At 36.2% G+C, this 27,433-nt stretch overlaps 6 protein-coding genes and 1 long non-coding RNA gene across 14 annotated transcripts; 3 read left to right on the plus strand and 4 right to left on the minus strand.

The window, feature by feature from the left end:
• Window positions 1-233: 233 nt before the first annotated feature.
• Window positions 234-4,345, minus strand: LOC111487093 (E3 ubiquitin-protein ligase RGLG2-like). Of its 5 annotated transcripts, none has more exons than XM_023134323.1 (12): window positions 4,221-4,345; window positions 3,280-3,609; window positions 2,990-3,074; window positions 2,757-2,897; window positions 2,565-2,681; window positions 2,372-2,469; window positions 2,060-2,139; window positions 1,848-1,953; window positions 1,538-1,665; window positions 1,131-1,341; window positions 621-677; window positions 234-504 (listed from the first exon to the last, which is right to left on the minus strand). In XM_023134323.1, the coding sequence occupies exons 2-12, from the start codon at window positions 3,589-3,591 to the stop codon at window positions 424-426; spliced, it is 1,416 nt and encodes a 471-aa protein (XP_022990091.1). In that variant the 5' UTR covers window positions 3,592-3,609; window positions 4,221-4,345; the 3' UTR covers window positions 234-423. The 5 variants fall into 5 exon arrangements, with proteins under 5 accessions (XP_022990091.1, XP_022990093.1, XP_022990092.1 ...); XM_023134325.1 differs by having other exon boundaries at window positions 3,280-3,637; XM_023134324.1 differs by having other exon boundaries at window positions 3,280-3,647.
• Window positions 4,346-5,734: 1,389 nt separating this feature from the next.
• On the plus strand, window positions 5,735-6,384 carry LOC111487096. The gene has a single exon (XM_023134328.1). It carries the CDS (start codon window positions 5,851-5,853, stop codon window positions 6,268-6,270), a length of 420 nt encoding a protein of 139 aa, XP_022990096.1. The 5' UTR covers window positions 5,735-5,850; the 3' UTR covers window positions 6,271-6,384.
• Window positions 6,385-7,366: 982 nt separating this feature from the next.
• LOC111487094 (pre-rRNA-processing protein ESF2) lies at window positions 7,367-11,051 on the minus strand. Of its 2 annotated transcripts, none has more exons than XM_023134327.1 (8): window positions 10,829-11,051; window positions 9,922-10,529; window positions 9,692-9,755; window positions 9,483-9,550; window positions 9,104-9,193; window positions 8,900-9,030; window positions 8,106-8,258; window positions 7,367-7,661 (listed from the first exon to the last, which is right to left on the minus strand). In XM_023134327.1, exons 2-8 carry the CDS (start codon window positions 10,526-10,528, stop codon window positions 7,644-7,646), a joined length of 1,131 nt encoding a protein of 376 aa, XP_022990095.1. In that variant the 5' UTR covers window position 10,529; window positions 10,829-11,051; the 3' UTR covers window positions 7,367-7,643. The 2 variants fall into 2 exon arrangements, with proteins under 2 accessions (XP_022990095.1, XP_022990094.1); XM_023134326.1 differs by having other exon boundaries at window positions 9,922-10,533.
• Window positions 11,052-11,763: 712 nt separating this feature from the next.
• On the minus strand, window positions 11,764-14,817 carry LOC111487092 (cytochrome P450 724B1). The gene is made up of 8 exons (XM_023134320.1): window positions 14,540-14,817; window positions 13,482-13,806; window positions 13,244-13,396; window positions 12,890-13,153; window positions 12,438-12,524; window positions 12,274-12,352; window positions 11,976-12,204; window positions 11,764-11,897 (listed from the first exon to the last, which is right to left on the minus strand). Exons 1-8 carry the CDS (start codon window positions 14,761-14,763, stop codon window positions 11,804-11,806), a joined length of 1,455 nt encoding a protein of 484 aa, XP_022990088.1. The 5' UTR covers window positions 14,764-14,817; the 3' UTR covers window positions 11,764-11,803.
• A 2,343-nt stretch (window positions 14,818-17,160) lies between these two features.
• Window positions 17,161-19,495, plus strand: LOC111487072. Its single transcript, XR_002718981.1, has 2 exons — window positions 17,161-17,370; window positions 19,226-19,495. It is a non-coding gene; the product is annotated as an uncharacterized LOC111487072 (long non-coding RNA).
• Window positions 19,496-20,910: 1,415 nt separating this feature from the next.
• LOC111487071 (protein ABHD17B) lies at window positions 20,911-23,651 on the plus strand. The gene is made up of 5 exons (XM_023134296.1): window positions 20,911-21,691; window positions 22,220-22,256; window positions 22,352-22,588; window positions 22,681-22,728; window positions 22,985-23,651. The coding sequence occupies exons 1-5, from the start codon at window positions 21,390-21,392 to the stop codon at window positions 23,465-23,467; spliced, it is 1,107 nt and encodes a 368-aa protein (XP_022990064.1). The 5' UTR covers window positions 20,911-21,389; the 3' UTR covers window positions 23,468-23,651.
• Window positions 23,615-27,060, minus strand: LOC111487070 (glycerol-3-phosphate dehydrogenase [NAD(+)]-like). 3 transcript variants are annotated; one of them, XR_002718980.1, is made up of 12 exons: window positions 26,600-27,060; window positions 26,411-26,487; window positions 26,249-26,321; window positions 25,945-26,162; window positions 25,631-25,741; window positions 25,136-25,199; window positions 25,017-25,054; window positions 24,815-24,935; window positions 24,678-24,732; window positions 24,541-24,589; window positions 23,882-24,108; window positions 23,615-23,804 (listed from the first exon to the last, which is right to left on the minus strand). XR_002718980.1 is itself a non-coding variant. In XM_023134295.1 (11 exons), exons 1-11 carry the CDS (start codon window positions 26,940-26,942, stop codon window positions 23,932-23,934), a joined length of 1,326 nt encoding a protein of 441 aa, XP_022990063.1. In that variant the 5' UTR covers window positions 26,943-27,059; the 3' UTR covers window positions 23,691-23,931. The 3 variants fall into 3 exon arrangements, 1 of the variants encoding a protein (XP_022990063.1); XR_002718979.1 differs by having other exon boundaries at window positions 23,615-23,786; window positions 26,600-27,059; XM_023134295.1 differs by having other exon boundaries at window positions 23,691-24,108; window positions 26,600-27,059.
• Between the last annotated feature and the right edge of the window lie 373 nt (window positions 27,061-27,433).

Below are 27,433 nucleotides of genomic sequence, written 5' to 3' on the forward strand. Positions count from 1 at the left end.
ATTGCTATCTCCCATTATGCCTTACCAATTCTGGGAAAATTTCAAATATAGGTTGAACTCAAAAACGTCTCGATTTGACTGGTATGGTTTTGGGAGTTGTGAAGTATGAGGAGAGAACCTAAAGATCTCGTAGTATTACAAGCATCCTCCTTTCTTACTTCCATTTGTTTAAATTTTTAGAAATTAAAATTTTTTCAAAGAATATGATCTTAAACCAAGACTGTAATGGCATATACGAAATTAGGTTGGGAAGTTCTTCATTTTTCTTAACTACACAAATCAATGGCCAACTCGCATAGTATATATGAAGAACATAACCCAAACATCTCATATGAACCGATGCATTCAGAGATTGGACATGATTTCGGATAAATTAAGGAATAGATTACAAAGAATTTCAACAAAGCAGCAAACCAAGACGCTTCAGTAAAGCTTTATCCTGGTGTGAATGGCGCTCCTACATATGGGACATGTCTGGAGGTCTTGTCCACATTCACAACACGTCTGTAATGAACAAAACATTCATCATTCAAAAGCAAATTCAGTTCAGGATTATTGATTCATGTTCTGTTCCATAACATGTCAAACAAAAGTTGAGAGAGAAACAGCATTAATCTCACCTGGTGTCCACAGCCAAAAGCCATGTCCTTTGGATTGCTGAGGCAAATGGGGCAGAGCTGTTCAAGATCAGTAGAAAGCTAGTCTCGTTAAACTTCATAGAAAACTAGTTTTTTCGTTCATTTTTCAAAAAATACTACTTTGATGAACACTTTTTGCCTATGTCATCAATTAGGAAAGATCCCAATCAAAATCTAAAAACAAAAAGGATAGACAGGAAGAAATAAATAATGGATCGTGACAATCTCACATGCGAACATACGGCACACGAACAATGGTTACTGTTGCACAATTCAAAGCGACAAGGATGCTTTATTTTGATTGATGTTGAAGTGCAATTAGTATTCTTTTCAAACTATTCACTTGCAGAAAAATGTCATTTTCTTTCAGGCTAAAAATTGCGCCCACTATGAAACTGATATTACATTGTATTATAAGCATGATTCGTTTGATTCTAGATATTAAGAAAAAGGGTGAAGAAAACATGACAGACAAGATAAAATTTGACAGACCTGATTATCATAAGTTGAGCTTGCTATAGGAGGAGCTGTACTAGTTCTAGTAAGATTTCCACGTTCGGGGAAAGATGGCACACTTGGCTCATAACTGGAAGACAAGGTAGGCTTTGAATTACTGAAAGATTTTGAACTACCAAAAGAAGCTGCTGCGCCATAGACTGGTGGAGGAAGTGCAACTCTCTGAGGAGACACGCTTTTGTGATCACTGCTCGAGTAAACAAAAACGTCGTCAATAGGAAAAAAAGAAAACAGAAGACATTAGGATTGTTTCTGAGACCCATCAAAGATTTTATAGTCCTATTACAAGTTCTGGATCAAAACTGAGGCACAGAATTAAAAGATGACAATAAACAATTACTTCAGATGCAACAGAAAAACTGAAGCAGGAAATAACCTCTTACCCCAAAACACCAAGCTCCATCGTAGCCTTGTACTGGGAGGGAATCTCCATTAGTGCAGCAAGAGCAAACTCAGTTTCTTTCCGAGATGTAGGTATATTCTTCGACATAATTTCTGAGAAATTTACAAACTAGACAGCGGAAGAGAGAGTTAATGAAAAATAAAACGGAACCTCGATGGCAGAGAGGACGAAAGAGGAAAATATAGAACTGCAAAGTCTGCATCCGTGCATATAAGTGTATGTATGCATATACATGTATATATAGGTATGTAAGTATGTATGTAGAGATGAATGAGACTAATAACACCAACCTGAAAATTATCAAATGCGCGTGATGGGATATTGTCGTCAAATTCTCTCATCATATCCCAGGGGCCATCTCCAACTCCAACTAAAACAATTGACAGAGGGAACTTGCTGCAGTGAAATGAAAGCATAACTATTATTGCACGGAGAGACGTAGTGCTTAGAGCTACGGAGAGTAAAGCGTGGAGCAGGAGGAATGTAAGAGCTCCATTTTCACCTTGCTTCAACAATGGCATCAACAGTCTTTTGTTCCTGTGGACTAAGTGTCCCGCGTTCTGTATCTACACTTCTAGTCACCTGAGCATAGGGAAACACTTAAAAAATATATGAAGTAGCAAACAGATAATCCAATAATTTAAACGGTAACCGCTCAAGCCCACCACTAACAGATATTGTCCTTTTTGAGCTTTCCCTTTCGGGCTTCCTCTCAAAATTTTTAAAACGTGTATGCTAGGAAGAGGTTTCCACACCCTTATAAAAAATGTTTCGTTTCCTTCTCCAACGCAGGAAATCAGACATTTAGACCTACCTGTCCATCTGCAATTATTAGCAAGATATGGTATTGACCTCCACTCTGCTCGACAATGGTCATGGCCATTTCAATAACAGGTGCAAATGAAGTCGGTCCTATTACAAAGCCAGGAGAATTAAAGATCAAATTTGATATCAAAAAGACAAGTCCTTCAAATATCAGAAAGGCATTGTAGATGTATTAAACAAACCTGCAAGTCGTAGATGTGGGGCAATTTCTTGGTAACGACTCAATACTTCTTCAAATCCATTGCAAACTTTCTCCTCATCTGGGAAGAAACTGAAGACCTCTTGATCATGAGTTGATACTGCCAATTCAGTAAAGTGAGCGCCAACCCTTTTAATGTGTCAAGAGCTTTGCAAAGAAAAGAAAAGATACCAACCATCTCCAAATCCAAAGCAGGGAATTAAGCTATCATCGTCAAAAGCAGCCAATGTTTTTCCAATAATTGATATGGCCTGTTGATAAGGATTTGGGTGGTCTCCAATATGATGTAGGCTCCGTCTATTAAACGACCTTGCACCTATTTGACAATGTAAATGCCAAATTGGAATGACCCACTACAAACAATAGCCCATATATTGCAAGCAAAAAAGAAAAGAATTAATGCTTCACCTGTCCACTCATTGCTCTTGGTGAAATCAATGCCAACAATAAGATTGGAAGACTCGAGGCCAGCAACTCTAAGAGCCTGTGTAACCTGAAAAGGACTGAAGATTACTTCATCTCTCTAAGAACAAAGCAAATCCCCTGATTACAGCGTCGATTTTCCTTTAAAGTTCCTTTATAAATGAGATAAACAACAGATGTAAATGAAGCGTAAAGAAGAAGATTCAACAGACCACTCCATAAATGTAAAGTATGCATCAATTCCCATTCAAATCCTAAACCCATTTACAAATTACCTCTTCTAACGAATGGTAATCATCAGCAATCATCGAGTATCTTCTATCCAATCTCCTGCCATTATCGACGTTCCCATAGGCCTCTTGAGGGAATTTATAATACTGCTGGGAAGGATAGGTTGGCTGAGGCATATAACTTGGGGTCTCATGTCCATATGAAGATTGAGAATACGATTGCTGAGGCATATGACTTGGGGTTTCATGTCCGTATGACGAATGAGAATACCCACCGCGATCCCACGAAGAAGAAGAAGGAGAAGAAGAAGAAGTTGAGCGATAGAACGAGGCCTCCCTTGAACTTTTGGCCCCCATCAAGCAAAATGAAAAAGTCTATACAGAAGAACCCAACAAAATCCAGCTATATGAATCTCAATGCAAGATACAAAGATTGCAGGCAAATCAAAATCCAAGGAATTTATTACAACGTAGTGGACAGAAAAGAAAATACACCTCCTAATTAAACACTGCAGATGCGTGTAGGAATTGAAGGACGAGGTGCGTGGGAATGAATTGAAAACGAATTCAAGAAATCAAAACAAACGGCGGCACCTATGACTTGTTCATGTAAACCCGTGAAACCGAGCCGACGTAGAAGATAGTCTTATCTGCAGACAACTCAGCTACATCCCTTAATTTACGACATTGAAAACAGCCAAATATAGGAGGTAAATAAACATAAATTTCACTCAACACAGCACAACCTAAACAGAAAAAGGAACGCCCCCCCAAAAGCATTGGTGGGGTTTTCTAATTGTTCATCAACGATTTGAGTTTTGTAACCAGCATAGCCAATTATTAGCGATCACTTCGAGTAAGCCTTGGCAAATCCAGAACCCAAAATCCCAAATTGAGAATAGTGTCTAGAATAAGCATTTTAACAAACATCTTGTTGACGATTTTCTAAGAATTGATGCAAAACATAACCAAAAAAATGAAAATACCTCAGCAGGGAGCAGATGAAAATTGGAGCATCTTTAGAAATGGATGCACGGGTTACACAGTTCTAGAAGAAAAAACAATGGATTTCAATGGCGGATTTGTGTAGTGGAGGGAGGTATCTTTTAAAATACGGGATTCCGGATTAAATTATAACTGTCGCTCGGCGCAAAATCAGAAGAGAACAAAAAAAAATTAATATTGATCTCAAATTTTCTTTTTCTTTTTTGTTTTTGTTTGGTTTGATTAATGAAGAAGAATCTTGATAAAACTAATTAATTGATTAGATAGAAATTAAAATTTATTAAAATTTTACAAAAGGACTAAATTTAAATTATTAGAGACATGGGATGCTTTATAATATAAAAATAGAGAGACTTTAGCCCAATTTTAGGACACTTTCCATTTAATAGAGAGATTAAATATTTAATGGTTTAGCAAACTTATTATATATGAATGTGTCAGTAGTAATAATTTGAATCAAATCATTTATAACAATTACAAAATATGTCTCCGTAGTAGTATTACTAGATATGACACCCAACTTTATCCATATAAATTATTTGAGTTATTACTTGAACATAATTCTTTATTACGTAAACCACATATTATTCCAGAGTACATTAACCATCTTGATTTTTCATAAAATAAATAATTGGAGTCAGTCGTAGATGTCATGCAAGTGTGAGTACATTTAGATTCGTAGATCGTGATAGTGTAACAATTAGTGTGGCTTTACTTACTAGATGTCAGTCCTCCTCTCAATTACGCACCACTAGACAATTAACACATGAGCAATAGCGGGATAAATTTAAGATGGTGTCAATGGGTGGGCTCCAAAAACAAAGGAAAAAAAAAAAGACATTGGGTTGGTGTGAATATTAATGGTTGCAATTAATAGGTAAAACCATAATATAAGACGCGTAATATTAATGCTTGGTTTGGTTTGGCCTTCTCTATTATGCTTCGTTTTAATGTGATTAATTATTGATTTTCTTTCCTTCTTATCCAATATTATTGTCTCTTCTATTTAATTAATCTTAATTAATACTAATCCATTTTCACGGTGATTATCGATGATACATAGATTTGATTAAAGTGAACAGCTCTAATCAGCATGAAAACATCTATAAAACGAGCAAATTGCACAAATATTTGGTGTTTACTAATAAATGTCAAATCAAATATTTAATTCGATTTAAAGAGTGTCAATATGCTACTCATCCTAGGAGCCTTAGTCCACTTGCTAGGCTTGCTTTTAGGGTCCTCGCCTCACTTAGAACTTTGATCGACGAACGGAGTTGATCATACTCATGTCGGGCATGGGTTCATCTAAGCTAATTTCAAAATTTCTTGTATCCACTTAACCCATAATAATAGACCATATATATATATATATATAATGAAAATGAATTGAATCAAGCTTTATTTGTATTCAACAAATGCATGTGAATTGACTTTCTTAAAAGAAAGAGAAAATATATATATATATATCTAAAAGAAAGCAAAACCCTCCGCACCATATGAATCCCAACGTCCAGTTGCCAATCCATTTAATGCACTCAACGATCGATCTCTCTTCCTATTAATGCCCTCTCACTCACTGCTCCTCTTCTCAAACTCATCAAATCCGCCATGCCGGACCTCGACACCACCGCGCCGCCCGGCAAGTTCCGGTACCGGAGGCTGAGATACAGCGAGGAATTTGAGGAGGCGTTTGGAAGATCGAGACGAGGAGAAGAGAGGAGGAGGAGATTTGTAGGAAGGTCGAAGCGGTGGTTCAAAATCAGAAGGGCTTCGATTGGGAGGAGGTTGAAGAAACTCAGAGTTCCTAGCCTGAGAAAGCTGTTGAGAAGGAAATCGCGGCTGGTGACGGCCATGAAAGGCTCGATTTCGAAGGTTGTGAAGAGGTTTAGGGAAGGCGAAGCGTATTTGGGGGATCTTTTTGCTGGAAATTATTTGTTCCTTCAGGTGAATCCCAGCTCCATCAAATGCCATAAAAATCACCATTCTGCCCTTCCAAATTTCGCCCCAACTTATTCCCTCAACCTCTAACTAAATATTTGTATTTTTTTTTTATTTATCTTTTTTTCATTTTATATTATGTTTTCGTATGAGTTCTCAGATCTCTGCTTTGAATGTGAAGAAGTTTGAATCCTGTTGTCTTTTTTTTTTTTTTTTTTTTTTTAATGGAAAAATTTGAAGCATTAAAGTAGAAAATTCGTCTAAAATAAAGTGAATATAAAAATTTAGTGTTTTAATTTGAGTATGAGTATGGCCATTTTATATAAATCATTTAAGATGATGTTGATAATTCATTTACCCTTTTAAGGATTATATATATGTGGACCATATTTAATACATGAAAAAACAATTTTTTAAAATAATATAATTTTCACGTAATAAATTTTTAGGGAATGAAGTCATTAAAATAACCAAATTCTTTATTTTATTATGAGTTTGATTCACATTAATTTGTTTATTTTCTATTTCATAAGTATTATCCAATTAAACCGATATAACTTTTAAACTTTTTATCACAATAACTAATTTACTTTTTATCATTAAAACTTGTTTTAATTAAGTTGATTAGACTCATTTGAATTTAATCATACGGAAATTAGCTATTTTCTCTGATACATATTTTATGCTTATTATTGAACTTTTAGTTCAACACGTAAGAATGGAGATTTAATATCTAACATCTTAATCAAACTTAGGTGGGATGAGTATATATTCTTAATCAATAAACTTAGGTTGGATATTACATTATTACAGTAAACGTGTAGGTTTATATCTCTCATTTATTGTTTTTATTATAAAGTGACTATGGTTACATGAGGACAGAGAGCATTAAATTATATTTGAACAACATAAAAATTTCTGGTGGGAGTTTGGACGTAGGACTTTAATTTGGATTGTTCATGACTCAACCATCAAATTAATGCAAATGAGACATCAGTATTAAATACAAAGTAGCTTGATCGATATATGGCACCCTTCTCCTTTGTTTTTACTTTTCTTGTGAATCAACTTACTTTTAATAATTACATGAAAATATTTAATCTTTACAAAAAGATATACATTTTAATCAATCAATCAAACTAAACTAGTTTAGATTTCTAGACGTGAATTTGTGCATTCGTGCACATAAATCAACAGTCTAGCCTTTGGGTATGAGAGTACCATAAATACTTACCTCCACAAATAAATAGATGGACCTATATGCTTCACAAATTATGAAACGCGAAAGTTTGATTCAAATAAAGAATGCTACAACAACTCCTCCACATTCTTTGTTGTGTAATGAGATAAATAAATTGATATGTCAAAGATTTGATTGGCTCTGCCTACCAAAAAGCCCAAGTGTCCCTACGTAGTAAACCCATCGGCGTACATCTCTTTAATGGCGTTCGGAAATTGGAGGACTAGGAACTTCCAAACACCTGCAGAAGAGGAGAAAATAGCCAAGAACTTGGTGTTATAAAAAGGTATAAATAAATTCTAACAGATTCAATGAAGAGAGATTTCTGGTAGATTATAAGGTTATCATTTAATGAGAGTTTGACATGCTTTTAAATAACATACTTTTGAATACAGAACTAATTGACTACTACTACTAATAGGAACATTATTTCATTTTTTTGAATTTGGTGGGTGAACCTTTTGACCTTTTATAGTTGAGTTGCCGACAAGTGGGACATACAAACACTATTTGTAGAATTAGAAAAAATCACGCTTTTAACTGTACAGAGTTGAAAATACATATTACCATTTCAAAGATGATACCAAACGAATAAAAGTTCACAAGATAAAATCTGATAACTTGACTGTAGGTAAAACATGAGAATGAGACGAGGTTTGGTTGTAAATAATACGTTATTACTTACCCCAGCAAGGAAATTTGTAGATAGTTTTGGTTTGTCTTGTACTGCAGAATCTGCAACTGGTTGTGTTTGTGGGAAGTTGCGGATCAGTTTTGGGAGTTTCTGGCTATCAGCAAGTTCAGAATTCATTTCTGAATCTTCTCGCAACTTCTGCTTCTGTAGACCATCAATAAAAAGAGGGTAAATGTTTGTATTTCCCAAGCTCACTATGATGAACAAACTCAACTGATAGCTAAAAGGCCGGTTTAGCAGGCACTTTGGCGCCTGCTTTATGTCTTCAAATTCAATGTGCTAGGTGAATGGGGGGCATTTGACAAATGTCTTTTTCAAATTGTTTTAGGATTATATGATCTAAATAGTGAAATTCTGAAAACAACATTTCTATATTTCACTGTATAAAGGTTTTGAATTTCAATCATATTTAAAAATATAAATTTTAAACAAGTATAGTAATTCATGTTATAAACTCAATTATTTTTGTTAAATTAAAATATGGATATTAATATTATAAATCAATGATATAATAAAAATAATAACTACACCAAATTTATAACAAAAAAGAAAACATGTTAATTAATTTGAGTCGTTGTTTAAATTGGAATCCAATTTTTAAATTTGTAACAAAACACATCTGAAAAACACGAAATACAATTATATTTTTATTGAATCCCTTGTTTTCAAAATTTTGTTCAGATTGCCTACCAAAACAACCCTAAATCCCCAAAATGTCAAAGATATTAAGAGTGCATGCTGAGATAGTGATGCATGTAATATTTCAGAGAGGCTTTTCAATGTACCTTCTTTAGCCGTTCTTCAATGGATTTCAATGCTCGTGATTTATCAACTTTAGAAAGATAGAAATCCCTCTCCCTCTTAGCGGCAGAAATTTCTAAAGCCATTTTCTGCTCCCGAATGGCATGCTTGTAAGCTGCAAAATATTCAACATCAGTAACAGTGTTGTAAACTAGAATGGGGCAGGATCAAGTTTTTGAGGTGTGTACCAGTTTCTTCAGTAAGATCATCCCACTTGAATTTACTCAAATATTTGATATTCCAGAGATCATAGTAGAAAGATGACCTCTTCCTTCCTCCTAAAAAAATGTAAAACAGGTAGAGAAACGACTAAGAACATAAAGAAACTTCAGAAATCTTTTATTATAAAAATGTTCAAGAGCGGGGCATGGTAATTGGTAAACATAACCCGATCAAATTGATTATGAAGCACCTAATGCATGCCATAGGAGAATTAATTTTCTTATGCTGAACAGGGATTTCTAGACCAGCCCAATACGACTTCCATCATCCCCCAAAGAGAAAGCAGAAGTCATGTATCGAGCCAGGATGTCAGATACAAGCATGCATATAGGAATAAAAGTTTACCTATTGGTTCGCCGTTTAACATATTAGCCACCTTCTTGGCGACTCTTTTATCAGTAAATTCAACCCATCTGCATAGCACGTATAAGGAAAATACAGATCAGTAACTAAAACCAACCCCTTTGACAAGCCAAGCATCTTCAAGGGCATGCACAAACCATTGACTTCATATAAATTTGAAAAAATAAAAGTTGTCAGAAATGTGAGTATACCCTTCTGAAAAAAATTGTCCTCGAAACCCTCCTGCACGCTTTCGTTTTACTTGATTTGCGGCGTCTGAACATGAATGCATGAATTACCTTGAATGAGTAAACTAGAATACAATTCCTTCTAAACTAAATGACAGAAATTGAACAAAAGAACAAACAAATATGCAACCCAAATTTTGAAGCAACAGTAAAACCTAAGAGAAAAGGCAAATATATGTATAATTATTCATTACCCTCGGGTGCAAGATAAATTCTTTGTATTTCCCCATACTGCGAGAGGATCTGACGAAGTTTCAAAGGATCCATATGTGGAGGAACACGGCTCAAGTAACAAATTCCACGCATGTCCGCATTTGCAACTTCCTTTAAGAGACGTTTCTTCCTCTTTATATTCCTTTGATCTGTTTTACCATTGTTAGACTCTAAAATCTTCTCTCCAGATGTTTCTCTAACTATGCTGTCTGCACTTTCATTCTCATCATCTTCCAATGCAAATTGCCTCTCCTCAAGAATTTCATTTTTCTCACTTCCACCATCAGACAAAGGACTGCCCTCTTTCACAGATCTCTCTGCTTTAATTTCATATTCTCCTGCCTCAGCCTGGATAGAGTTCTCCACTACACATTGTTTAGTACTCTTCCTTCTCTTTTTCTTATTTTTCACTTCAGAGTTTATGTTGCTTTCCCCCAGCTCAACAGATCCTTCCACATTCCTTTCCATGACATCTACACCTTCCACCAATAACTGCTTCTTCTTCTTTTTACTTCCTTTTAATTTCTTACTAGATTCCGGGCTACAATCAGTTGTTAAATCAACTTCAAAGCTCTCCTCCTTGGGCATCCTAACTACAAGACGAGATAAACAATCTCAAGTAACAAATACAATAACTAAAAAAGCATTGCAGCTATAAGCAAAATAAGTATAACATCAGAGCTCTATTGTCGCACACATGAATTACTCACACAACACAAACTATCTTTCATTAATCCACTACTGATTTTTCTAATCCAACAGAACCCTTAATTAAGACATTCAGTAAAGAATCCAATTCTTCTACCAAATACGTTTACTGCGCGTAAGCCTAGAGGAACAGGAAGAGATAGTGAGTTCCGACAACAGAGAGAGATTTATGAGAAGAACCTGTTACGCGTGCGAGGGACCGAAACAATGGTCGACAGTGAGCGGCGCAAATGAAGAGACGAAACAAGTTATGCAACTGTTTCGGATGAACAAACGAACAACGGAGATTGAGTTGATTCCGATGAAACTACTGCAGCAACCGGATTGCAATACGGAGATAAAAGAGGTAGCAGCCGCACGAGATTAAGAATAAGGGCACCGCAAAGTGAATGAGCGAAGAAAACCCCGGGAAAATCGGCTTAATTTGAAGCGGTTCGATTCAATATATTTATATAGAACCGAATCTAGCGGTTTTAGTAATCGGGATCAACTGAACGTGAACCGCTTCGGTCAGTTGCCACGCCCGTTGTTTTTTAATTTTTTCTTAATTTTACAAATTTCAAATATTTTATCAACATATTTCAAATAATTACTTAAATTTATATATATTACCAAAAACGAAAACATAAAATATAATTTTTATTTCACTATATTTATATTCTCAGTTCACCAATAAATATTTATATTTTTATTAGACAACATTTTGAAAATTCACCATTTAAAACTTTTCTCTAATTAATCATAGATAGAGCATGCCAACCCATTGTGTACAAATCTTTTCTAGAAGGAGTTGATTGCGAGATCAGGTCAGTTAAAGAGTGAGAAGAAACATTTCTTATGAAGGTGTGTAAACATCTCTCTAGTAAAAACGTTTTAGAATTATTTTAAAATCTTGAGACTGATGGCGATACGAAATAGGCTAAAGTCAACAATATCGGCTAACTGTTATGCTAGGGACAAATTTTCACACGTTTATAAGGAATGTTTTGTTCCTTTCTCCCTCCGATCCGATGTTGTGTAGAAGTAACAAACAAGTATTAACTAATTTGATATATATATAATATATATTCGGACACCATTACATTATTACAACATATATCATAGCATACAAAAGCTTAGAACAATAAAATTCCCTGAATTAATCAGCCTTTGATTTCAGCAACTACAGGGCTGAATCTCAAGCAATAAGTCTCTTTTAAATTCAACATATGGGTAAGCCAGTGGACATTCATCTGAGCTTGTCTTCCACCTAAGAACACACCAAAAAAAAAAAAACCATATTCATCTGCGCTTGTTTTGAATGGAACTGTATAAATTAAAAACTGACCTATAATTGAGGACAAGATGATGGAGGAAGAAAGCTATCTCTAGCTTGGCAAGCTCAATCCCAGGACAAAGCCTTGGGCCTCCACCAAAGGGCGTCACCTTCTTGCTCATTTCTTTATCATCCCTCCATCTCCATGGATTGAACTGTTGAGGATATGGGTGAAGGGTTGGATCCAGATGAATGGCTGAGAAGACTGGATGAACTTTCCATCCCGAAGGAATGAAAATGTCTGTCCCATAAATCAAATTCAAAAGCTGCTGCAAGTAATTATATTAAAAAATAGGATTATGAATGTTACCTTTGAATTTGACATCTTTAATGGCCTCTCTATGTAAGAATTTGACCACATTTCCACATCTCATGGCTTCATATATCACCTGTTTAAGAGTTATGAATGTGATATTGGTTTAGAAAAAGAAAGGAAAAAAAAACTTTAAAAAGCTCCCATAGTTGTGTTTTTACATTGCATGTGAACTCCATTTGCTTGTAATCTTCTAAATTCAGATACTCTCCCTTCCCTTTGCCATTTCTTATTGCTTCATGTTCTTCCTGCATCATCATTATCATCTTTTTAACGACCTCGTTAAATGCATGAGAATTTAAAATATACGTGTGAGGTCCCACATCGATTGGGAAAGAGAACGAATCATTTTTTTTTATAAGGGCGTGGAAATCACTCTCTAATAGATGCGTTTTAAAAACATTGAGTGGAAGCTCGAAAGGAAAAGTCCAAAGAGAACAATATGTGCTAGTGGTGAGCTTGGACTATTACAAATGGTATTAGAGCCAAATACCAGGCGGGATATGTCAGTGCAGAAACTGAGACTCGAAGGGAGATGAACACGAGGCGGTGTGTCAACAAGTACGCTGGGACCCTATAGAATTGAAACGATCGTATTCATGATTTTAGATACCTTTAACTTTGCAAGAACATTGGGAGGTGAATGTGCAAGAAAGTAGACAATCAATCCCATAAGAGTAGCTGTTGTCTCATATCCTCCAAGCAATATGTCCAACACAACGCTCACAATCTCTTCCTCATCAAGCTTCCAATTTGACATTATCACGTCTAGAAAGTTCTCATGATCATCCCCTTCTTTTTCCACCCCTACCACTAATCCCTTCTTTTTCCTCTCTTTCATCATCTCTTTCACGATGCCCGAAAGCTTCGCTCGGGCCTGAATCATGAAACAGTTTTACACGGTTAGATATACGAAACAAAATTTGAAGAAATATATTGAATATAGAACAAAGAGATCGAGAACGACCTTAACAGCCTTATAGTATGGAGTTCCGGGGAGATTCAGAGGTAAAGAAACAAAGCCTTTCATATAAGTTTCGAACTCGTCCAATATTCTCAACCCAACCGACTCGTTCGCTTCAATGCCCAACAATTCCTTCACCATAACACTCAAAGCAAACTGTAATAAAAAATAATGATTCAAAATTTTGTAGAAAGATTCCATTTTTATGTCATAATTTATTTGTACTTTTGTTTATTTTTACCATTTTCACTTCTTTGCAGAAAAACACACGAGTTTGGCATCTCCACGACTCCATTAAAGAGACAGAGAGCTTGTCCACGGAGTGAAGGAAAGTGGGGTTGGACTTGCACCAGCTGACAAAGCTAACGACGACGTTTCTGAGCTTCCGGTGGGTGTCTCCGGCGGCGATGATCAAAGAATTGCTGCCGAGAATGCCATGCATGGCCTTGGGATAACTCACTTTGAAAAGTTTGTCGTCGTTTTGAAGAATGAACATGTTAAGCTCTCGATCACATGACACTATCGCCGGCGAACCAAATAGATGAGACTTGAAAACCGTCCCAAACCTATAAACAGTAACGGCTCAAGCCAGCTAGCAAATATTGTCCTCTTTTTTAGTTTTCCCACCATATTTTAAAACGTGTTAGGGATAGTTTCCACCCCTTATAAATAATGTTTCGTTCTTCTTCTTAATCGACGTGAGATCTCACAATCCACCCCAACTCTTTGGGAGAGGTTTCTACGCTCTTATAAAGAATGTTTGTTTCTCCTCCCCAACTAATGTGAGATCTCACAATCCACCCCGACTTTTTGGACTTTCCCACAAGGATTTAAAAACCAGGTTTCCACACCCTTATAAAGAATGCTTCGTTGTCCTCCTCAACGGGTATGAGATCTCACAATCCACCCCCTTCGAAGCTCAGCCTCCTTGCTAGCACATCATCCAGTGTCTGGTTATGATACCATTTGTAACAAGCTCATCGCTAACATATATTTTCCTCATTTAAAAGCATTTGCTAGAGAGGTTTCCGCACCTTTATAAAGAATGTTTTGTTCTCCTCCTCAACCGGCATGGGATCTCACAATCCACCCTCGTTCGGGGCTCAGGCTCCTTGCTAGCACATCGTCCAGTGTCTAGTTTTGATACCATTTGCAACAGTTCAAACTCATCGCTAAGAGATATTTTCCTCCTTAGACTTTTTCTCAAAGTTTTTAAAACGCATTTTATAGAGAGGTTTGCACACCCTTATAAAGAATACTTCGTTCTTTATCAAGGTGGGATCTCGCACTTGAATTTACCTGGAACAGTGATACTGGAGGAAGGTCCCAATGGAGTTAGAATGATGGGGCTTGAGGAAGCTGAGTGTCTCTCCAACGAAGGGGAAGCCCATGCAGCCAGGAGGCAAGCTAGGGCTTGGCGTTGCAGCTGCAAAGAGTTTCAGCAGCAACTGACAGAGGATGACTGCTGCCATGGCTAAGCTCAAAGCAATACTAAGAGGGCTGAAACTTGCAGGAGCTTCCATGGCGTTTATGAACTGAGCTTAAGCCAATGGTTTGATCCCATTTTTCCCCCTCTTCTTTGCCTTCTTTATATAGAAAGCGAATCCCATTGTTTGAGTTTGTTTTTTACAACTTTATGTGCATGGCATTATTACTTATTCCACTAATAATATACATTTATTAAACATAAAATTTAACTACAAACATACTTTACCTAACTTAATCAAATAAAAAGCATCACCAAACTTGTTTTCATTCACGTTTATCCATTCTTTACGATCCCATTTGGAAGTTTTAAACACTTTGGGTGATTCCTTTTCTTCTTTTATGTAGTAAAAAGTCAAAACATCATTAGAAAAAAATTGGTGGAGTGTTCCCTAAAGAAAGAACACATAACCATTTAATTTTTGAACTCGGTCTCTAACGATTGGTTTCCAATCGTGCAGATGGTTGGCAGATAGGAAAGGCAAAGATTCAAACTTGACGTTCTAAGGAGTCTGTATTCATCTTTGTTCAAGGCAAGACACATTTGACTCTAATGTTACGTACATTGGTTCTAGCTAAGACTACCAGTAGTTTAGATAAGGTGCATCGTATGACTCCTAATCGAAATAAGCTATGACTTTTCGATAACGACAATCTATAAGGGCAACACAACAATCCAGCTCTTAAGACAAAGTCTATGGTCAGAACTCAAAAGGCAGCAGAAGATCGTCCGAAAACAAATAGCTAAGACCCCAATTTAGAAAAAACATCCAAAGAACAAGATAGAAAGAAAGATAGGATAGTGTAAACATTGATATTTATTTTTTTTTATTATTATTATTTATCTAATCAAAAGTTTAAGAAATAAATTTGTAATTTAATCATTAATTAGAAAAAAAAAAAAAAAGAATGAGTTGGATTTGCTTTTCGGTTGTGCGGTAGCTGATGTGGATGTTTGCATTTGGCAATCCGACACATGTGCATAATTAAAATCCTTCTTTTTAAGACAGCAAAGAAAGAGTCCTATGGCCAACAAAAGAGGCTGAGTGGACAAATTACATGATGCACACGTGCCATGCTAATAGGCTGAGTGGAGGAGGTGCCGTGAAGATCTAGGAATGTGAGCAGTACGAGCTGAAAGGCTCCCATACTGTTTGGAGGGCAGAGAGCATAGATGCCAAACAAACCTGACCCCTATCTATCGTCGTAGAATCCCCAAACCAGGGAAGGTTAAGCAAAAATGAAAGGGTATGGTGAGGGATAAGGGGGGAAGCTCCTAAATTGAAAGATACCCTTGCTCGGTCTAACGCTCGTTTATACGACATTGACTTTAGCTAAATGATTATGACTAACATATTCTTCCAACTTGAACCACGGTTTCTAAAAAAATTATACTTAGTGAATGGCTCGATCCTTCTATCAAGCTGGAGACCTTACCTTGAGTAAGTGTGCATTGACTTATCACTTTAATGTCTTCACTGGTCTAAGTGATAGCTGGATATCAGTCTTTATTGTAATCATGGCTGATGTTTCGAATTCCTTTTTCACTTTTCCTTTTTTATTTTTCGTGGATTTAATATATACTTTCGTCCCTAATTAAAAAAAAAACATATAGCTTAGGTGTGAACTACTAAGATTAAGATTTATATAGTGCATATTACCAACAAATTTGTAGCCCTAATTAGACCTAGGCTTAACATTCCGACTCCAAAATTAATCATATGAGTCCAACCCTATGAATCTAATACCATAATTGTAGCCTTAATTAGAGCTAGCATATTGTCCCTCACTAGGGTAATCCCATTATTACGGAAGAGAAACTCTTTTTAAAAATTTAAAATGTGTAACAGTATTTCTTGATGTTTTTGTTAATCATGATCATATTGCACGTATGGAAGAAGAAACATGATTACTCTGGTCTCTTCTTTTAGAATATAATCATACCATGCCGAAGCTTTATTATTATTATTTTTACGAAACTTTATTATTATTTTTTTTCACTTTATGAATTTGGCTATTGATAATTGTTTTGTTCTTGTTTGGTTTGGGGGCCTACACATTATATGATCACCAATTGTTTTCTTTTTTAAATAGGAATGTGAATTTGAAAACAGCTAAAAATTAAAAACTCTTTTATTTTCATCGTAGATAAGAATTATTTTGTTCCTTTTCAATTAGAATGATGAACCATTATTTTTTACTTTTATTTATCATATTTTTATAATTTTATAATAAGATGATTAAATTTTGATCTTATGAAAAAAGTATAAATGTCTTAACTACTTAATATAATTAATTATATTGGCTGTCTTAATTTATTTAAAAAGATTTTGGGCCAGATTTTCCAACTTCGGAGTGTAAGAAACGAGATCAGATGGGCAGAACACAAAAAGGAGATTTTGGGCCAGATTTTTGGCCCATTTCCAATTCTCTCATATTTACCCAGAAATTCCATTTGGGTATTTTCCAAACACAATTTTACAAATTGGGTCGCCGGCATTTGAGGCGGGTGAAGTGGGTCAGATAATTCTGGGTTGATTTAGTTTGACACTTCGAAGAACAAGAAGAACAAGAGGAAGAACACGTTGAACAAGCACAAGAAACTGAGGAAGCAGCTTTGACGACAGATTTGGATGGTTTACTCGGTGAGATTTTAAAGTTTTTGAGGGATTATGCTATTAAATTGATCTTTATGGTTTGCCTTAATGTTATCATTGGAACCAAGAATGATCGTTCTCCTCTTTCATGGGAACTATGGTGGAAACATTGTTCGTTCTGACTAGTAATGGCACTGCACTGAGTTTTGCAGTTTATTCATTTCCAGACTAGTTTTCTTGGGTGATATCGATATCTTTTATTACATATGGATACAATCAGTTTATGCATTTCTGCCTTTGTTCTTAAGAAGGATAATAAGGTTTAAATAAGGTTTCCTCACCCAACAAATTCATTCTCAAAGGCATAGTCCTACTTGTGCCATCTCCACTCCTGAATCTGTCTATAACCCCTTTCTAACTGATTACCCTTCTGAAGATTCTTGGATGTTTCTCCATTAATCAAGCCAAAATTTGATTCTTGTTCTAGTTCATAGTTCAAAGTTGCTATAGTATTTGGTAATAAAGGAACGAAGGGATTTTCTATGTGTCAAAGGGACTCGGTAAGGATGAGGTGTGAAATTTGTTGTGCTTTAAGGCTTTCATTTGGGTTTTTGTGTACTAACTATCTTGTTGTGTTGTCAACTTAAACACAAATCAACTGATTAAGACGTAAAGACGTATATTCTCGAGGTCAAAATTTTCAATCCTTCACTTACCATGTTCTTGAACTCAAAAAAAAAAAAAAAAAAAAGAATAAATTTTGTGGTGTTCTTCTGTTTTTTATTTTTAAAATTTGAAATGGTTTCTTGTAATTTCTATTTGGAGGCCGGTGTTGTGGGCTTTTTTGCCTGTGATTTTTTATAGCCTGGTTTTGTACACTTTCTCTTAATTCAACGGTTTCCTATAAAATAGAAAAACCTGTTATGAAGTTCATTTCATGTTTGAAGAACATAGATTGAGAGTTATGTCCTCAAGTTCATGTCCCGAATGTTTCACCTTCTAAATTAGAGGACAATCAGTGGCTTTGGATGAATAAAATGTGTTTAGAGTCCTTATGAAGCTGTCGATGTATACATAGTTATTGATCCAGTGGTTTCTCTAGTTTATGGTTCGAGAAATGGTACAGTTCTCAAGACTTCCAGATTTTGTATCTATAAAGATACTATGTAACCGCCCAAGTCCATCACTAGCAGATATTGTCTTCCTTGAATTTTTTCTTCTGGGCTTTTCCTCAAAGTTTTAAAACGAATGTACTAAGGATAGGTTTCCACACTCTTATAAGGAATGCTTCCACTCTCCAATCGATGTATTTTCTCACAATCCACCTCCCTTGGGGTCGGTGTCCTTGCTGGTACACCGCCTGATGATTGGCTTTGATACCATTTGTAATCGCTTAAGCCCACCGCTAGCTGATATTGTCTTTCTTGGGCTTTCTCTTCAAGGTTTTAAAACGCGTCTATTTAGGAGAGGTTTCCACACCCTTATAAGGAATGCTTTCCCTCTCCGACCAATTTGGGTTCACATGGACTAAGTTTCTGATATTTGGAGTGAGAGTATACTTGCGTGGAATTTCACTTGCACTTAATCCCCTTACGACAGAGATTGAGGAGCTGATCAATTTCCTTATTTTGAAAAATCAAAACTCAGAAATCCAGTGATCATTAGCTCCTTTTATTGTTCTTAACTTTGATAATGGGGACCAACCCGTGTTTCTAGAATTTCATATCGGCTGTATGTCTGGCATTACTGAAATGACATCATCTTTGACCAAGCATGTCTTTTATCTAGCCCTTTACCCCTTGTATTCCATGACGGTATCTTCATGGACAGAACAAGCCCCATCTTTCAATTTACAAATAAAAGGTTCTCAGCTCTCCACGATTCGGCCTCAATGTGTTCTAAGGAGGTGCGAGCAGTAAGCCGAGGAATAAGAAAGCTTTTCAAGACCACAAAAACAACAAGATCTACCACAATAAAAAAAATTTAAAATAACAGAACTTTTGTTGAACTCTGGAAAGTGTTCTAGCCGCAGAGTGCTGACCAAAAAGGAAAAAGAAGGCCTTTATCCACTTTCCATTCTACATTCTTATTACACTGCAAGCAAGAAATATCTCATTAGATTATTTATCAGTAAATGGTTCTGTTTAAATGGATGCTTAATTATTTTCTTGCTTCTAATTCTTGTCCTTCTATTTGGTCTCTTATGGCTTGGCTGATATAATTATATGTTGAACTTTTGATGTGGGGTCCTGGCTGCCTGGCATATCACATCTATCATTGGGAGATCCATGTGATTAGCTTGACTAAAGAAATTGTTGGCCAATGAAATCTGCTATTAAATCTTTTGTTGGCCTTTTCTTGTTGGCTACTTTTTTTCTTCTTTTTATGATTGTGAATTGTGATTAACATGGTTCAAAGTATCGCGGTATTGATGATGAACACGATTATACAATCATAATTAGTGATAATCATAGTCGTGTGTCTTACACGAGAGTAATGATAAGAGGGCTGAATGCACCTTATGTATTCCATCTATTGATATAATGTCCTAGTTTGAAATTATGAGTCGAATTTCCCTCTTGTGCCAGAATGTTGTTTCTTTTAGGAAAGAACAGAGAAATCCTTCATTTTCCACCTTCCTAATTGAGAATAGGAGTTCAAAACTAATTGGAAAGAGTGACTCAATCCAAAAGAACAAGCTAGCTTAGAAGGAACCAATTGAAATTTCGATTGGTTCAAAATTGTTAACTTGAGCATAGGTCAACTCGTTAAGATCATATATATCGACCAAGAGCGGACTACACATGCTTATGAACTCAAAATATATAGCTAAGAAATCAAGGCTTTTATTAACGGAAATCCCATGGAAAGAACCTAGGAAAGTGACCAAAAAAGGGTCTCTATTGGTTGGGATAAGAAAGGAGGATAATTACAAAACCTTGTATGATGAAAAATATGGGTTGAACCATTATTGGATATAAGTCTTCTTAATCTCTTGCTTTTGGATTTAAGTATTTGTTTCTTATACCTCCTATAATGAATTTACATCAAGGATCAACATTCACCGCCATTTCAGTGCAGGAAATAAGATACCTACGAGATCTGTAAGTTAGGTTGAAAACAGTTTAATGTTTCTACTTTTTTTTTCTAAATTTTCTATTCACATGTTGAAGTTCGATACTAAAAATACAGAAAAATGTATCTTATGACACCATTATTGTAACGACTCATATCCACCAATATTGTCTACTTTGGGCTTCCCCTCAAGGCTTTAAAACGTGCGTCTAATGTGCGTATGGTGGGGGAAGGTTTTCACACCTTATAAAGGATCTTTTGTTCTCCTTCCCAACCAAATGTGGGACATCACATTTTTTTTGTCATCCATATTTATTTATGAATAAATGATCCGTAAAATAGCATAATTATTAGTTTAATAGTTTAATTAATGAGCGTGACAAAATTAAAAATTTTAAAAATAAAAGTAATGATAAGAGACCTCCAAAAGGAATAATAATGATAATAATAAAAGGATAAAATAGGAAAATTGATAGATGAATATAGGGTTCTAAGCTGAAGCTTGCAACGATCTCTTACAACCTAACAATGGCTACTTTCAGGTTCAGCTCTCTCTCTAAGAATGCCATGATTGACACACTATATAATTTCAGTGAAGATGAGGAAGAAGTAAACCATTTTCTTCTTTTGTATTGTCCACGCCACGCCTCTCAGGTCCACTGGTCACGCTCTCTTCTCTGACCCACCATCATCACAGACGCCATTAAACCTCTCTCTCTCTCTCTCTTCCATTTATGTGCCTGTTACCCACCGCTAACAATCTCTCTGTTCTTCTCTTTTTTTCCTCACCGAATGTTTGTAAACCAATCCCAACTCTCGAATTTTCTGGAATGTCGATCTCTTACTGTTAATTTTCAGTCGTTAGACCAAAGGGTTTTGTTGAATTTCTTGCTCGTTTTTCTTTTGCGTTTTTAATTTGGGGTTTCTTCGAATGATGGGTTGTTGGTTCGCTTAATCGGGGTTAGATTCGTTCACAGTGGCGGACCGCGAAGATGGGTGGTGTTACTTCGTCCATGGCGGCGAAACTCGCTTTTTTCCCACCGAATCCGCCTTCGTACAAACTTGTTACCGATGAATATACCGGTCTTTTGCTTCTAAGCCCTTTTCCTCATCGTGAAAATGTTGAGATTCTTAAGCTGCCCACTCGTCGTGGTACTGAGATTGTTGCTGTCTTCATTCGCTACCCTATGGCCACCTCGACGTTGCTTTACTCTCATGGAAACGCCGCTGATCTGGGCCAGATGTACGAGCTTTTCATTGAATTGAGCATTCACCTTCGTGTTAACATCATGGGGTATTGCTCTGTTCTCTTCTGAGTTTCGGTGCTTTCCTTTGTTTTTGCGGTCAACTTCTGCATATGGATCGTCTGAATTTACCAGATTTCATTAGGAATTCGGGACTCAACTGTGATTGTGTCTGATAGCAGGTTCATGAATGCCAATTATAGTCGGTCTAGGTTCAATTCAGTTCTTACATCATCATCCAAACTTTTAGTTGTAGAATTTAACTCTATAGACCGATGGTTCTTCGATTGAATAAGGACTGTGCTAGCTAGAGAATTTGAGCTGATATTATCATCAGAACTCGTAGAATATTGAGTTAATGAATCCTTATTAGAATCAAGCTTTCTATATCTGGATTGCTCGATAATAAATCTCATTTCATCAATGATTCTCCTTCTTCCCTTGAATTGATTTGCAAGGTCTGTGATCGTTCCCCTGTCAAAATCGAGACTTACGCTGCACTTTAATTGCTCGTCCATGAAATGGTTGATTACTATAGAAAAAAGTTGTAGCATTCTAATAAGGAAATGGTTGTGCAGGTATGACTATTCAGGGTATGGCCAATCAACTGGAAAGGTGTGTTTGTCATAAGCGATTTAGATTGAATTGAAATTGCTTGTGATGTTCGTATCGATCCTAATCCAAGATTCAACGTCTGTTCTACATTGCAGCCAAGTGAGCAGAATACATATGCAGATATTGAAGCTGTATATAAGTGTCTTGAAGAAAGTTATGGTACTAAGCAGGAAGATATCATCCTGTATGGCCAATCAGTTGGAAGTGGCCCCACTTTGGATCTTGCAGCTCGGCTGCCTCTCTTAAGAGCTGTAATTCTTCATAGTCCTATACTTTCTGGTTTAAGAGTCATGTATCCAGTCAAGCGTTCGTACTGGTTCGACATTTATAAGGTAAAGTAATCCTTTTTGTTTCTACTGTGATAGATTTATTTTCTTTATATGCATCATTCACATGCTGTATTTGTTGTTTTCTTTCTGTGCAGAATATTGACAAAATTCCTTTGGTTGATTGTCCTGTTCTTATCATCCACGTAAGAATTCCCTGTTGCATATTTTTCGATTGTCATCTTACCATGATAAACTAATGTGCATGTACAGATTGAAATTGCTGTTCATAAATCCATGACTTTTAAAGAAACCGAACCTTTCTATGCCCGTTTATACAAGGGAAATCAGAGGAAGGAAGTTTTGAAAAATAGAATTTGTCTAATCCTGTGGTTGATTGCTTGAATGGTTGCTCACTTGAGAACTATAGTCTTAATTGGTCATATGTGTCTCTTTTACCAGGGAACTTCAGATGATGTGGTTGATTGCTCACATGGTAAGCAACTCTGGGAATTATGCAAAGAAAAGTATGAACCACTGTGGATTAAAGGAGGAAACCACTGTGATCTGGAGCTCTATCCTGAGTATATTAAGCACCTGAAAAAGTTCATATCAACGGTGGAGAAATCCCCATCCCAGAGATACAGTTCCAGGAAGAGCACAGACCAGTTAGAGAAACCTCGAAGGAGTGTTGACTTTTTCGAAGTTTCGAGGAAGAGCACAGATAGGCGAGAGAAACCAAGGCAAAGCACTGATAGGCATGAAAAAAAGAAGAGCCAGTATGGTAATACAGATAAATTAGAAAAAACGAGAATGTCAGTTGACCATAAAGAAAGGTCACGCAAGAGCGTAGATTGTCACGAGAAGTCTAGAAAAAGTGTTGATCATCAGTTTGAACGAGCAAGAAAGAGTGTCGAACGACTTGACAGAATACACACCGGATAATTGTTGGGTATAGCAAAATTGTTTCTAAGGAACAGGAGTGGGATTGTAAGAATTTCACAGATCCTTTTTTTATGTTCTATGTATTAACTTATGGTCCTTTTGATGTGTAGTTTACCTTCTGAAATGTTTGAGTTAACTATCATGAAATGAGAAAAGGACATGGTGTCCTGTTTGTTCTTGTTTCCATTACCAATCTCCATACCTTCTCAGTATCAATGCAATATTGAATGGAAACTAATCAATATTATCGGAGAATTTTTTAGAATCCAAGCTGCCTCAGGAAACACATTTCAACCTCTCAAATGCTGCTGTAACCAACCTGCCATTCATTTTACTTCTAAAGATCAGGCAAAGTTCAGTCAGATATTGACCCAATGCTCAAATTTCTTCAATGTACAAAAACGATGCAACTACCTTCATGAACACACTACATCTGAAATAGGCGAGAGCCAGTCTTGTTAAAACTACTGAGCTTGGCCATTAATAACAGAGAAGTTGGGTCTGCGCTCGCTATATTCGACGATGGCTGATGGTGAAAGATGACCGATACAGATCTCGTGGACTGATGCAAACAATGGAAACAGCTCGAGCCACCCACGGTGACTTAAAACCTCGTACATCTCCTTTGCTGTGGAGACTCCCTTCAAAATGTAAAATGAGCTGTTAGGAGAAACTACAACAACTTTACTTGATAATGTAACTAGAATGTTTATACATGCCTGCATCACTAGTTTTTAGGATGAACACAATCTAATATTTGTTTATCAGGGAATTGGTGAATATTTAAGCAAGAAACAACCCTCTTGCTTCCCCCAGATATCTAAATGAAAATCATTAAGAACGAAGCTCAACTAGTTCAACTCTATATCATTCAAATTCTCTCTATATCCTTGACTAAGATGTTAGATATTCAAATTCTCTCGCTCCACAGAAAGACATTAACTATTCAACCTCATCCAACCCGAGGTTCAAATCCCCTCCACCACATGTTGAATTCAAAACTAAAAGGAAGAAAAGGGTAATGATCCATTTACGAAAACTACGAGTTAATCATGTCATTGAGAAATAGAAACCTGCAATTTTTGGCCCTGCAGCATCTCTGCTTCAAGTTCATCAAAAGACCTACATGGGAGAAGGTAAAATCATATACAGCAACAATTTTACGTAGCCTCCATATAAAAAATCCATGTTTCAGGGTAGCAATATTAACCTCTTCCCTCCATGCTTTGCAAAAGCTGCAGCCACCTTCCTGTTTCTTCCTCCCACTGCCAAATATAAATTGGTTCTACTGAGACAATGAAAGAAAGTAAAGGAAGAAGCACAAAAGAATGAAGAATTTATCCTTACAGCACGTTGTAATCAGATCAGCAACTCCACAACTCTCAAAGAAAGTACTGTCCTTAACAGATGAAAACAGAAGCTTGGAGATCATCCTCATCTCTCTCAGACCGATTCTCATTATCGCAGCCTACCGAATGAAAATGAAAATAGTCTGAGATAAAGAAGACATGTAATCTACCTTTTGAATGTTTAGAACTAAGTTTTGTACCTTTGTGTTATTTCCCATCTCCAAACCATCAACAAAACCTGTGATGTCAAATTGGCTAAAGACTGTTCTTCATTAAAAGCAGAAAAAAAGAAGCGAATTGATAAAGATTTACGACTAACCTGCTGCTAATGCCACAACATTTTTAAGGGTTCCACACATTTCAACTCCTTCAACGTCTTGGACCTTTCAATATTTCACAATTAGAAAGGTAATAAGAAAGCTTTTCACCAGTCAATTTGAAATAGCTATGATTAATGCAAAAAATCAATCACAACGACTAAAACAGTGTAACAGCCCAAGCCCACCGCTAGAAGATATTGTCCTCTTTAAACTTTTCCTTTCGGGGTTTCCCTTAAGGTTTTTAAAACGTGTCTACTAGGGAGAGATTTTCACACCCTTATAAGGAATACTCCGTCCTCCTCTCCTCACAAGTAGTTTAGATGCAAAATTTAGAGACAAAAAATACAAAATTCAAAAACTTAAGTAGGAGTTAAACCAAGTTTTACACAGAATTTGTGAGTGATATATCAGTTTTGAACAGAATCAAACTCATCACAATTGGGATTGACAGAGATTGCTTAAATAATATACATGAGATCATGAACTGTACTCACAGGTGAAACAACAAAATAGGGAGTACTGAAAAGTTGAACCCATTTTTCAGCAATCTCTCTCATGTTCTCCCTGTATCCCACCGTTGCTTCACTAAACTTCTCTACAGCAATCTACATGAACAGTTCAACAATCTTGAAACAAAACGAAATAAAACATAACTGAACTTTAAAATCAAGCAAAATTAAGACAAAAGTTTCTAAAGATTACTTGTTTATCAACCTGAAAGCAGAGTCATGAACAGTTTTCATAATCTTACTACATATAAACATACATAACAAATTGTCATACAAGGCTTTGAATCTGTAAAAGTAACCTCGTTTGCTATGTTAGCGCCCATTAGAACACAACAATTGATACCCAATTCCTGGGAGATGAGGGAAGAAATCATGCATGGACCTTCCTTCTTCATCTCCATCCCCTTAATGAGGGAAATAGCTTCCACTTCTTTCCTTATCTTTCCCACAAGTCTCTTGCATATCCCCTCCACAAATTGGTGGGGTGTCACAAACACCAACATATTAGCATCCTTCACTGATAATTCAACCCATTAGACTATGCTAAGCGAGAAAGATTTGAATGAGATCAACAAAAAAATCAGAAGAACTTGAATGGAATACCTGCATTTTCAAGGTCTGGATCTGCAATAACATTCTTGCCAAGCTTTATACCAGGGAGATACTTAACATTCTCCTGTTAATTAAGATTCAAGAATCACTAATATATAACGCTCTAAATTTCCTAACACGGAAATGGGTCGTAATTAATCAATAGAACATTACATTGTTGAGATTGATAACATCAGTTAACTTCTCACCAGTAGGCAAAGTTTCCTCAAACACCCACATTCGAACCTCATCTGAAATCCAATAAACTCAAGAAACGGATATCAAAATGCAACGAAAATGGCGCAAATCGAAATCCAGTAGCATAACAAACAAATCCCATGTTTCAGAAGTTGAAGAAAATACCATGGAAGGAACTCAGCCTAGCCGCATTAGAGGCGATGAGTTTAGCCGCAACACTGCCCCAATTTCCACTTCCAACGATGGTAACTTTGGATTTTCGAGAAACCCCATCATCGGAGAAATGGGAATCGGGACGAACAGAGCCCCCATTGCTAGAACGCTGTGGAGCTTCGATCCCGGGAGCCATGGAAGAAATGGGAGGGAGAGAATGGAGAAAAGGAAGAAAATGGGAGCGAGCGGTGGAGAGAAGTAGAAGGGAAGAGGAAGAAGAAATAGAATATAAAGAGAAATTAAGAGAGCGGAGAAGCCATACACGTTTCGTGAGAAACAAAGCGCATCCGTGCATTTTGTTAAATCTGGCGATCCAAACTAAGGTCTGCTATATTTCATGGAGTTCATTTATTTATTGTTTTTACATATTGTTCTCGAATTTTCAGAAACGAAACGCATAATCATTGTATTAAGCTAAAATGTCAGATAATTGCAACATTTTTTGGGTCTGAAAGTGAGGAAAATCTAAAAATAGAAAGCTTCATGGAGATGGGTATTATCTGGATTCCCGGAGATACCCATAACCAAAATTAAATCTTTGGGCTCTTCCAAAAATGGCGTGATTACAAAATAATGATGAGTATTAGAAATGGGTTCAGAATAAAGCACACACGTTGGTCAGTTATTCCAAGGTAACTTTTTTAGCGCCTGGTTCATCGGTTCTTCCGAATTACTTTTACAAATAATAATGCTTCAAATACTTGTTATTTAATTATCTAAAACTTTCATAATATTAAGAAATTGCAAAAAAAAAAAAAAAAAAAAAAAAAAAAATTTTTAATTTTT

Source organism: Cucurbita maxima, unplaced genomic scaffold, assembly GCF_002738345.1.
Source record: "Cucurbita maxima cultivar Rimu unplaced genomic scaffold, Cmax_1.0 Cma_Scf00012, whole genome shotgun sequence".
In the NCBI taxonomy this organism is placed as follows: domain Eukaryota; kingdom Viridiplantae; phylum Streptophyta; class Magnoliopsida; order Cucurbitales; family Cucurbitaceae; genus Cucurbita; species Cucurbita maxima.

Excerpts from the sequence above, each read along its gene's own strand:
- LOC111487093 (XM_023134323.1), bottom strand. The coding sequence starts at position 3,591 with ATGGGGGCCAAAAGTTCAAGGGAGGCCTCGTTCTATCGCTCAACTTCT. Across the intron at positions 2,898-2,989 it reads CAAGAGCAATGAGTGGACAG|GTGCAAGGTCGTTTAATAGA; the intron begins GTGAAGCATTAA and ends ATTGTCAAATAG. Across the intron at positions 2,140-2,371 it reads TAATAATTGCAGATGGACAG|GTGACTAGAAGTGTAGATAC; the intron begins GTAGGTCTAAAT and ends CCCTATGCTCAG.
- LOC111487096 (XM_023134328.1), top strand. The coding sequence starts at position 5,851 with ATGCCGGACCTCGACACCACCGCGCCGCCCGGCAAGTTCCGGTACCGG.
- LOC111487094 (XM_023134327.1), bottom strand. The coding sequence starts at position 10,528 with ATGCCCAAGGAGGAGAGCTTTGAAGTTGATTTAACAACTGATTGTAGC. Across the intron at positions 9,756-9,921 it reads AATTTATCTTGCACCCGAGG|ACGCCGCAAATCAAGTAAAA; the intron begins GTAATGAATAAT and ends ATTCATGTTCAG. Across the intron at positions 9,194-9,482 it reads GTTAAACGGCGAACCAATAG|GAGGAAGGAAGAGGTCATCT; the intron begins GTAAACTTTTAT and ends ACATTTTTTTAG.
- LOC111487092 (XM_023134320.1), bottom strand. The coding sequence starts at position 14,763 with ATGGAAGCTCCTGCAAGTTTCAGCCCTCTTAGTATTGCTTTGAGCTTA. Across the intron at positions 12,353-12,437 it reads AAATGGAGTTCACATGCAAT|GTGATATATGAAGCCATGAG; the intron begins GTAAAAACACAA and ends ACTCTTAAACAG. Across the intron at positions 12,205-12,273 it reads TAAAGATGTCAAATTCAAAG|ACATTTTCATTCCTTCGGGA; the intron begins GTAACATTCATA and ends TTTATGGGACAG.
- LOC111487071 (XM_023134296.1), top strand. The coding sequence starts at position 21,390 with ATGGGTGGTGTTACTTCGTCCATGGCGGCGAAACTCGCTTTTTTCCCA. Across the intron at positions 22,589-22,680 it reads ACTGGTTCGACATTTATAAG|AATATTGACAAAATTCCTTT; the intron begins GTAAAGTAATCC and ends CTTTCTGTGCAG. Across the intron at positions 22,729-22,984 it reads GTCCTGTTCTTATCATCCAC|GGAACTTCAGATGATGTGGT; the intron begins GTAAGAATTCCC and ends CTCTTTTACCAG.
- LOC111487070 (XM_023134295.1), bottom strand. The coding sequence starts at position 26,942 with ATGCACGGATGCGCTTTGTTTCTCACGAAACGTGTATGGCTTCTCCGC. Across the intron at positions 26,488-26,599 it reads TAGGCTGAGTTCCTTCCATG|ATGAGGTTCGAATGTGGGTG; the intron begins GTATTTTCTTCA and ends ATTGGATTTCAG. Across the intron at positions 25,055-25,135 it reads TGTTGTGGCATTAGCAGCAG|GTTTTGTTGATGGTTTGGAG; the intron begins GTTAGTCGTAAA and ends TTGACATCACAG.